The 10944-nt window shown below is 58.9% G+C and overlaps 1 protein-coding gene across 1 annotated transcript in view; it reads left to right on the top strand.

The window, feature by feature from the left end:
- Nucleotides 1-256: 256 nt before the first annotated feature.
- Nucleotides 257-10944, top strand: part of ASMTL (acetylserotonin O-methyltransferase like) — a 33361-nt gene continuing 22673 nt past the window's right edge. The window contains 7 exon segments of the mRNA XM_027766708.1: nt 257-317; nt 1931-2025; nt 2162-2314; nt 5016-5063; nt 7204-7268; nt 8421-8482; nt 10548-10656. Coding sequence (XP_027622509.1) covers nt 257-317; nt 1931-2025; nt 2162-2314; nt 5016-5063; nt 7204-7268; nt 8421-8482; nt 10548-10656 — 593 coding nt within the window.

The following is a 10944-nucleotide window of genomic DNA, read 5'->3' on the forward strand; positions in this document are numbered from 1 at the left end:
GGCCCCGGGGGCTGGCGCCGGCGGCCAGTGGCTGGGGTCGGGGGTCCTCCGCACCCTGGGGGCCGAGGGACGGTGTGGGGTCGCCTGGTGGCCGACGGACAGCCCTAGTGAGTGGATGAGGGGGCCCAGTGACCTCCGAGGCCTGGTATCCGGGTGGGGGGCCCAGTGGCCTCGACGGTTGGTGACCCGGGTGTGGGTCCCAGGAGCCTGGGGTCCTGGTGAGAGGGTGGGGGGACCCGGTGACCTTAAGGGTCTAATGACCTGGGTCGGGGGTCCCAGAGACCTCAGGGGCCTATGGAAGGAGCCTAGTGACTCCGGTAGGGGGGGTTCTGCCAAGTCTGGGATCCTGGAGACAGGTTTCGGGGTCCCAGTGGCCCCAGGGACCTAGTGACCCAGTGGGAGGGTCCCAGAGACCACAGGGTCCTAATAGAAGGGCCTGGTGACACTGGGAGGGGGTCCCAGAGAACTTGGGGTCCTAGTGACAGGACGGGGTCCCGGTGACCCCAGGGGCCTAGTGAAGGGGTGGAGTGACCCAGGTCGGGGGGCCCAGTGACCTCAGGGACTTGGTGCAGTGACCTGGTGACCCTGGTACAGGGGTGCTGGTGAACGTGGGATCTTAGGGACAGGGTGGGGGCTGTGGTGGCCCTAGCGGCCTAGTGCCAGGGTGGGGGTCCCAGACCAAGGGCTTTAGTGACTGCAGTGGGGCTCCTAGTGATTGATGGTCCACCTCAGTGACTGGGCAGAGGGTCCCAGGGACCCTGAGGTCCTACAGACGGGGGTCAGGGGACTCCTAGTGTTGATTACGGGTGTCCAGTAACAGCACCCCATCATGGTGGGTGGGGGGGTCCTCATGACCCCAGAGTCCTAATGACAGGGACAGGGATGCCTAGTGCCCCTGGTGCCCCTGGTGACCTGGTGACAGAGCTGGAATGGCCAGACACCCTAGTGGCCAGGCTGGGAGTCCTCGTGAGCTCCGGGACCTGGTGGCAGGTGTGGGGTCCTCGCGAGCAGCTGTCCTGACGGGGTGGGCAGTCCTAGTGACCCCGGGGGTCTGCTGACCTGGGGGTGTCCTGGTGACCCAGGAGGCTTTAATGACGGGTCCCCTTGGTAGGGGCTGAGGAAGAGGGATCCATAGAGAGGGGAAGGGGCCCAGGCCGAGGAGGTGGGACCAGGGGATCTAGTGACCAGGTGGGCGGTGGTCTCCAGGGTGTGGCCAGGGCCTGCTGACCGCACGGCCCAGATGGTGGGTAGTTCTGCAGGGGTGACACCAGGGGACATTGCAGAGGAGGCTGTGGACACACAGGAAGAGAGAGGGCATTGCAGGGACCCTGGGCACTGCGGGTGGGCAGGGAGAGGGGTGAGGTGGGGAGGCTGTGAGGATCTCCACAGGGAGCCCTGGGATTCAGAGCAGAGGGAACCCTTCTGGTCTGCTGTCACAGGGGGCAGAGGGGATATGGTTGGGGACATCGTGGGGAGGGTGCAGAGGGGAGGGTGGGGACAGGGGAGCAGGGTCAGTCCCTGGTGGACGTCGTGGGGAGGGTGCACGGGCCCTAGGGGTGCCTCCCATATGCCCAGGCATGCAGGGGCTGGGGTCCCGAGCCAAGGGAGGCTTGCTGGAGCAGGAAGAGCTGGGTGGCTTCGGTTCAAGGGCAGAGCCCCGGGGAGGGGTGGACGCCCGGGCCCAGAGGACGTCCACTTGTACACACCCTGCTCTGCAGGTCCCGTGGACACCCTGCCCAGCATGCCCAGATGGCACCCTGTGTAGCTGCCCCACCCCCACCCCCGGCAGTGCCGCCTGGCCGCCCGAGCCAGAAACAGCCTTGGAGCCCCGTACCGCATCTGCAGCCCTGCTCGTGTGTGCTGCTGTGCACTGTGGCTGTTCTGAAGGTGCCTGTCACTTGGGAGGCTCTTTCCGGCTGGCTCTCCACAGTGGGCCGAAGCGCTGACCTCCCGGGCCCTCCGATCCACCCTGACCTGTGGCCTATCCCCGATCAATACTGCCAGGCTGGCCTGGCCATGCCTTCGGTGTTTTCCAGCCTGGCCTCTCCTGGCTCCTGAACCGGGACTTGAACCTAGTGCCGACTGAGAGGATGCATCCCACAGGCACCGAGAGGGACGGAGGGGGCAGGAGAGGCCGTGTATTCTGCAGTGCCCCCTGTAGACCCCCCTTCCTCTGTTGCAGGGTCTCAGGTTTGAGGTGGTTCCTTCGCGGTTCAAGGAGAAGCTGGATAAGACCTCGTTCCCCAGCCCCTACGCATACGCCGTCGAGACGGCGAGGCAGAAGGCCCTGGAGGTCGCCAGCAGGATCCACCAGGCAGGGCCTGCCCTCCGCCCCTGTGTGCTTATGCTAGCGGGACGGTGTTCCCCAACGGGCGCCAGCGGGTGGCGTGTAAGGTGTTGGACTCCCACGTGCCCGACTGAGGTTCAAGTCCCGAACCCAGCAGCTTCAAAATCACACCGGGCACATGTGCGTGCATGCCCAGATTCCCAGGTGGCGAATGGAGAAGGCATTGTGGCGTGGCCATGCCCCCAGGGAGTGATTTCTCACCTTCCCTCTCTCTCTATCCCTGCTTCCCGGGCAAGCACATGCACCCTATGGCAAAAACCGTAAAAAGAAAACGTCTTTGGGGGCTAGCATGTGGCCTGGTGGTGAAGGAGCTGGAATCCCACACGTGGCTAACCACAGTTCGAGTCCCGGAGACAGTGGCTTAAACTCACACCAGGTGCATGTGCGTGCGTGCCCAAAATCTCAAGAGGAGAATGGAGGAAAAGGGATTGCAGCGTGGCCATCACCTCTGGGGGTGATTTCCCACTCTCCTCTTACTGTCTCTGTCTCTCTCTCCAGCAAGTAGACAAGCCCATAGCAGACACCAAAAAAAAAAAAAAAAAAAGGAAAAAGGGGGGCAACGAAAGGAAAGAGGGGGACCAGCAGGTGGCGTGGTGGTTAAGGCGCTGGACAGTCCCTCGTGGCCGACCATGGTTCAAGGCCTGGACCTGGTGGCTTGCTTGTCTCACTTCCCCTCTCTCTCTCTCTGGCTGATCAAACTGGAAAATAATAATAATAAATAAAGTTAAATAAGAAATAATTCTTTAAAAAGAATTAAAAAGGAAAGAAAAAGGGAAAAAAGAAATAGCACTGTCCTTTAGCACACAGAATTGACAGTGTACCCGTTCCTGCGTGGAACTATGTAGCGTAGCGTTATCATAACAGCACCACTCACTCAGCCTGTAGGATTCCAGTCCTTTAGTTGTTAATGTGTGTTCTACTGTAACCCAGCACTGCCCCTACTGCAGCTTATAATCTGAGTGTCGGGACCAGCAGGTGGCATAACGTTGACGTCGCTGGACTCCCACGTAGTCCACTGTGGTTCGAGTCCTGGACCCGGTGGCTTAAAACTCTTGCTGGGTGCATCTGTGTGCGTGCCCAAGATCCTGAGAGGAGACTGGATTGGGGGACAGTTTCTTGCCTTCTGTCTCTCTAGTCCGTCTGACAAATAAGAATAATTAATGAGTTTCCACCTGGGAAAGGTGGGTACCAGGAGGGTGGAGGTGAGGCACGAGGGCAGGATAGACTCCAGGTCTCTCACGCCTCCGTTGGTCCCAACATGGGGTTTCCGATCTGGCCTGTTAGACCACCCCGAAGTAGCTTTTCGTCAGATGACCCCACGGGGCGTTCGGTGACCAGAGGTGACTCAGCACTCTTGGGTCTTCATTTCGGGTAATTCAGGACATGGGGCGCAAACCAGCCTTGGGGCAGACACGCCCTCTCCTGACTCCCAGGGAGAGCAAAACCACGGGCCAGCACATGCCGGGGTGAGGAAGGTGGCCGAGGCCCATGGCGCCAACCACAGTTTGAGTCCGGGACCTGCTGGGTTCAAAAACACTCTGGTTGGGGCCGGCAGATGGCACGGCGGTCAAGGCAGTACACTCCCACGTGGCTGATCGAGGTTCAAGTCCTGGACCTGGTGCATTGCTTTTTCACTTTTCCCTCTCTCTGGTCAAATGAAAATTAATTAATTAAGATGATTAAATTAAAATAACCATTCTTTTTTTGGGGGGAGAGGTTTTGTTTTTGTTTTTGTTTCTTTGTGGAGAGGTTTTTGCTATAGGGCCCATGTGCTCGCCAGAAAGACAGAGAGAGACAGAAAGCGGCAAATCACCCTTCTCCTCCATTCTCCTTTTGGGATCCTGGGCACACACGCACATGCACCTGGCGTCAGTTTCGAGCTACATGAAAGTTCAGTGACATAGCCATTACGCCATCTGCTGGTCCCAGTCACTCTTTAAAAAAAAAAATATTATTTACCTATTTAATTCCATTTGTTATAATTATTATTTTTTAATTTGCCCTGACAGAGACAGAGAGAGAAAGAGAAAAGGGAAGCGAGAAGGCAAGCCACCAGGTCCGGGACTTGAACTGTAGTGGGCCATGTGGGAATCCAACACCAGCAACATAACCGTTACACCATCTGCTGGTCCCAATAATAATTCTTAAAAATACAACCAACCAAATAAAAACACTGGTTGTGTTTTTATGCATATTTCTTTTTAATGTGTCTTTTATGCCCAAAACCTGAAAAGGAAGTGGGGACTGCTTTCTTGTGTTCCTTCTCTCTCTGTCTCTGTCTCTCTCTCTCGGGAGAGCAGGTATGCTCTAGCACATATGGCATTGTTGAAAACGTCATGACGCACTTTTGCATAGAAAATGTCATGGCTTTGGCGACAACCCAGGAGAGGAAAGGGACACAGACACGCTGGCCAGGTATTCAGGGTTTCCGGCTGAGCCGAGCAGTTGTAACACCCCGTACCTGCGGTCACAGGGTCCCCACAGACCCCAGCTCCCGGCACCGAGGTGCCTCCACAGGACACGGCCCGGTCCCTCCCGGGGCGCCGGCCGACTCCCAGAATCGCGTTCCGAAGGCGGACAGGCAGTCTGACACCCCGGCGGTGATGGGGGTGTGGGCGGGAGGCAGGCAGCGATGGCATGTCTCAGCCGGACCCTGGCTTTCTTGCAGAAGGACCTGCGGGCCCCCGACGTGGTCATCGGGGCAGACACGATCGTGGTGAGTCCCCTCCAGGGCCCTGTTCTCACCTGCAACTTGCTTTGTGTGTCTGGGGAGGTCCCATGGGTTTCACACCCTCCCGAGGCAGCCAGCCAGCACTGCTGGGGGCCACAGGGGTCAGGGTGCACTGGTGTGGGGGTGTGGGCGTGCCGGGGTCCTGGGGCTGCCGCCAGCTGACAGGCTTGAAGACATGCACGTTTACCCTCACACAGTCCTGCAGCCCACAGGCTCAGGTCCGGGGACACAGGGTCACACTCCCTGCACAGGTTCCAGGGAGGCTCCTTCCTCCTCTCCCAGCTCCCAGGGCCCCGGGGGAGGCTCCTTCCTCCTCTCCCAGCTCCCAGGGGAGGCTCCTTCCTCCTCTCCCAGCTCCTGGGGCCCCGGGGGAGGCTCCTTCCTCCTCTCCCAGCTCCCGGGGTCCTAGGGGAGGCTCCTCCTGGTCCCCACAATGAGATTTTGGACTGCTGTGGTTGAGCTCGGTCATGACAGACCCTTTGGAGCCACCGTCACTGCAGCCCTGCTGTGGGGGACCCGGCATGGGATCGGAACCCCTGTCCCTGCTGCGGGGGACCCAGCATGGGATCGGAACCCCTGTCCGGCCAGGGCATGCGCAGTGCGTGTGCGAGCTTGGCCCAGTGCCCAGGTGCCGCCATGGCCCCCTGGCTGCAGGTCTGTGCCGTCGGGTCAGCGGAGGCCACTGGGGCGACGTGGGCTACAGGCAGCTTGGTCACTGCACGTCCTTGGGCCACGTGCAGACAGGACCGGGCCTTCGCTGCTGGTTAATAATTAGGGTATTTCCCAGTGGCAGCTCGTGGCGGGCCACCTGCTCTTCCCGGATAACTGCCCCCGGCCTCTCTGCTCTTGAGCTGAACTGTCAACACCCTCCCCAGGGCCTCAGAATGACTGTTTTCTGCTTTCGTTTTGTGTTTTCGTGTTTATTATTTTAATTTGCTATAGGGTGTGTGCACTCACCAGAGACAGAGAGAGAGCCACCGGGTCTGGGACTTGAAGTGTGGCCGACCATGTGGGTGTCCAGCGCCTTAACCACCACTGTGACACTTGCTGGTCTCAAGAATGACTGTGTTTGGAGATGAGATCTGTCAGGAGGTGATGGAGGGGATGTGAGGTCCCCAGGATGACCCTGATCCCAGAGGACTGGGGTCCTTATGAGAAGAGGGGACACAGACACAGACGCACACAGAGGATGGCCCCGTGAGGACATGGGAGGAGATGGCGTCTCCACGCCGAGGAGAGAGGGCTCGGGAGGGGCCAGCCCTGCCTCCCCGGACCTCGGGCTCCAGCCCCCAGGACAGGGCAGGAAGGGTGTCTGTGTGCAAGGCCCCCAGCCGTGGTACTCTGTTCCGGCGGCCCTGGGGAACGAATAGACCTGTTGTCAGTATAGACCCCAAAGCACTGGAAGCACGGATTCAAACAAGAACGTGTGCCCAGGGGCCAGCAGCTGGTTAAGGTGCCGGACTCCCACGTGGCCCACCAGGGTTCCAGGCCCACACCTGGCCTTTGCAAAATCACGCTGAGCGGGGACCAGGAGATGGCGTAAAGGTTACATCCCTGGACTCCCACGTAGCGGACTGAGATCAAAGCCCAGACCCGGCGGCTTCAACTCACACTGGGCGTGCGCGCGTGTGCGTGTGCGTGTGCGTGTGTGTGTGTGTGTGCCCGACATCTGGAGAGGAGAATGGAGGACAAGGGGTTGCAGCATGGACATTTTCCCCGGGGGGTGACTTCTCTCTTTCTGTCTCTCTGCCTTTCCAGGGAGCTCATGCCCTATAGCAAAATATTTCACCAAATAAAAAAAATTAATAAAGTAAATAAGTGAATAATCTTAAAAAAAAAAATACCACCGCCAGGCATGTGTGTGCGGAATGTCAGGAGGAGGGAGCGGTGAGGGATTGCGTCATGGCCGTCCCCCGGGGGTGCTTTCTCTCTCCGTCTCTCCCTCTCTCTCTCCCTGTCCTCGTCTCTGTGAGCTCAGGCCCCCTCGTACACCGAAGTCATAATTGTCAGGGAAGCAGACCAGGCTGCAGCTTTGCGTCTGTCCCAGCCGTGGACAGCGGCCTTGGCAGGCTGGCCCGGCCGTTGGCACCTGACCCCCTTCCCTCCCCTCCCCCTTCTCTTGCAGACGGTGGGGGGGCTCATTCTGGAGAAGCCCGTGGACAAGCGGGACGCCTACAGGATGCTGTCCAGGTGGGCGCAGGTCGGGCCCCAGGGCGGCCCTGGACGCCGCCTATCGGAGGGCCGGGCTGGTCTCCCCCGGGCAGGGCTGCAGCCTGGGAGGATGAGGGCCGGGGCCGTCCAGGGGGAGCCTCCATCTCCCGCCCCTCCCTGAGCCTCCCAGCCGTCCTCCGCAGGACCTGAGCACGCCCCTTCCCCAGGGCTTCACCCCACGGGGCTGGCCCGTCTGCCCACCTTTCCCGAGCAGCACAGGCTGCCCAAGGGTGTCCTCACGTGGCTGGGGGTGGACGCTGTCCCTCGGCGCCCACGACGGCAGACCCCAGGGTATCTCGGGCCCATTCCTGACCGTCAGGGTCCCTGGAGACGCCTGCTCCGCCCCGCCCTGGGGCTGGGCTCCCTGCCCACCTGCCGTACTTCCTTCCAGCCCAGGAGAGCAAGCGGATGCTGGAAACGCCCGGCTAGGGCCACGCAGGCCTAGGGTCGTCCCCAGCGGCTGCCCCTCCAGGGTTTGTCACCTCCAGTCTAAAAGCGATGGCTGCAGCAGGGCGAGCTGCCCTGAGCTCTTCTGGGTGCACGAGGGCCGCCCACAGCCTGTGGGTAAGGGAGACAGATCGCACTGGGACGTCTGTGGTTCAAGTCCTGGTCCCGCTGGCCTGGAACACATGCTGGGCATACGTGCATGTGTGTCCGAAATCCGACAGGAGGGAGAGAGAGACGAAAGGGGGTGACAGAACCAGCAAGGGGCATAACGGTTACATCGCTGGACTCCCATGTAGTTGACTGCAGTTCGAGTCCCGGACCTGGCAACAAAACTCACGCCAGGCGTGTGTGCGTGCGTGCCCAAGATCCCGAGAGAATGGAGGAGAAGGGATTGCGGCGTGGCCATACCCCCTGGGGGTGATTTCTCGTTTTCTGTCTCTCTGTCTCTTTCTGTCTCTCTGGCGAGCGCATGCGCCCTATACAAAAAAACCGTCAAGAAAAAAAAAAAAAGTACCAGTAACAAGTGGAAGTTTAAAAAGACTGCCAGAGTCGCAGGAATCCTCGTGTGGGGCGCTAGTGAAGAGGCCGGGCTGGGAGGGAGGGAGGGAGCCTGGCGGCCCTGTTGCCCGCGAGGACCTGGCTGTGCGCCCCGTCTGACGGCGCGGTGGCACGTGTGTCTTGCAGGCTGAGCGGCCAGGAGCACAGCGTGTTCACGGGCGTGGCTATCGTGCACTGCTCCAGCACAGGTAAGGCCCGCGTGGGGTTCCCTCACCACCGAGGCCGGCCCGTGCCGGACGCGCGGGGGCCTCGGCTCAAGGAGCCGGTGTGGACACTGCTCTGAGGCTGCCCTTCACTGAGGTCCAGCTGGGAGCATTGTCATCCCGTGGGGACGGGTAGGCTTTTCCTCTCTGCCCCTGGGGCGGGCGGTACCAGGTGCCACAGGCAAGGTGGAGAGCTTCGTCAGGGGTCGGCAGGTGGCGAGGAGGATGAGGCTCTGAACTCCCATGGAGTCGACTGCGGTTCAAGTCCCGGACCCGGTGGCTTAAACTCACGCTGGGTGCATGTGCGTGCGTGCACAAGGTCCCGAGAGGAGAATGGAGGAGAGGGGATTGCAGTGTGGCCATCCCCCCTGGGGGGTGACTTCTCACTTTCTATCTCTTTGTCTGTCTGGTGCATGCACACATTCTATGGCAAAAAGCCTAAAAAAGAAAAAAAACAAATTCGGAACCCGTATATGGCGTAGTGGTTGGGTCACTGGACCCTCACATAGTTAACCAGAGATCCAGCGGCTTAAAACTCACGCCGAGAGGGCCGGCAGGTGGCATGGTGGTTGAAGGCGCTGGACTCCCACGTGGCTGACCGGTGTCCAAGCCCCAAATCTGGTGGCTTCCTTTCTCACTTTCACTCTCTCTGTCTCTCTGAGCAAACTGGAAAATAATAATAATAAATAAAACTAAGTAAAATACTTCTTCAAATTAAAAATAAAAAACGTATGCTAGGCGCATGTGCATGCATGCCTAAGATCCCTGCAGGAGAGCGGAGGAGAAGGGATTGCGGCATGGCCATCCCCCTGGGAGGGTGATTTCTCGCTTTCTGTCTCTCTGTCTCTGCAGCAAGCACACATGTCCTGCAGCAAAAATCTTTCTCAAAAAATAATAACAATAATAATAATAATAATATGGGGGCCAGCGGCTGGTGTGGTAGTTAAAGGCACTGGTTTCTAACATGGCCGATCGTGGTTCGAGTGCCAGACCCGGCAGCTGGCTTTCTCACTTTCCCTGTCTCTCTCTCTCTCTCTCTGTTCAAATTAAAATAATAATAACAACAAATGGAATTAAATAAGTAACCTTTAAGAATAAACTCATTGAACACGACCCTTAAATAGTCGCCTACTCCAGGCGTCACTTTCTGGCATCCGGAAGACCGGAATTCTATCCGAGTCCTATCGCAGGTCTGTGGTAGACAAGGGATTCCAGGGGGACGCTCCAGGCCTGGACAGCCGGGCGGGACTCTTCTGTACCCTCAGCTGAAAGTCTCCTGTGGACCCGAGGTGTGTCGCTCAGATGGTTTTTGCAAAAAACTAGATGCCTCCTCTCATCTTGGCATTTTTTTAAAAAAATTTTTGCTATAGGGCACACGTGCATGTTAGAGACAGACACAGAGAGAGAGACAGAGACAGGGAAACTGAGAAATCGCTTATACAGGGGCGATCGCCACAGGGCGGTCCCTTCTCTGTCTCTCCCTCCTCTAGAGATTTTGGGCACATGCACACCCACGGTGATTTTTCTTTTCTTTTTCTTTTACAGAGATTTTTCCTATAGGGTGTGTGTGCTTGCTGGAGAGACAGAGAGACAGAAAGCGAGAAATCACCCCCCAGGGGGGATGGTCACGCCGCGATCCCTTCTCCTCCATTCTCCTCTCAGGATCTTGGGCACACACGCACACGCGCCCAGCATGAATTTAAGCCACCGGGTCCGGGACCCGAACTGCAGGTGACTGTATGGGAGTCCAGCAACAGAACCATCTGCTGGTCCCCTGCCACTGTGATTTCCAAGCTGCCAGGTGCAGGACTCGAACCATGCCATCAGAGATGTAGGATCCAGTCGTCTTAACGTTCACACCACCCCCTGCCCCTGCCTGGATCCCAGTGACTACCTTTCATCCTCCCGCGGGGTGTGTTTGGGGCCGGAAACAACCCTCCTTGCCCCCCGTGCACGACCTGCGAACCCCACGCCCGTCCATCAAACCTCCCGCAGTGGCCCCGCTCCATCGGCCGGGCAGGGGCGAGGCTGGCCGGCCTTGTCGTTGCAGGGACTGAGCTGGACACTGAGGTGTCGGAGTTCTACGAGGAGACCACGGTGAAGTTCTCGGAGCTGTCGGAGGAGCTGCTGTGGGAGTACATCCACAGCGGGGAGCCCATGTGAGTCTGGGGGCGCGGACGGACTCAGAATCCCACGTAGAACCCCACGGGGCGGCAGGGCAGGTAAGGCGCTGGACTCCCACATAATCGACTGCAGTTCGAGTCCCGGACCCGGTGGCTTAAACTCACACCGGGCGTGTGTGCGTGCGTGCCCAAGATCCCAAGAGGAGAATGGAGGAGAAGGGATTATGGCGTGGCCATCCTCCCTGGGGGGCGATTTCTCACTTTCTGTCTCTCTGTCTCTCTCTGTCTCTCTGGTGAGCGCATGCGCCCTATAGCAAAAACCTC

Source organism: Tupaia chinensis, unplaced genomic scaffold, assembly GCF_000334495.1.
Source record: "Tupaia chinensis unplaced genomic scaffold, TupChi_1.0 Scaffold143644_1, whole genome shotgun sequence".
Lineage (NCBI taxonomy): Eukaryota > Metazoa > Chordata > Mammalia > Scandentia > Tupaiidae > Tupaia > Tupaia belangeri.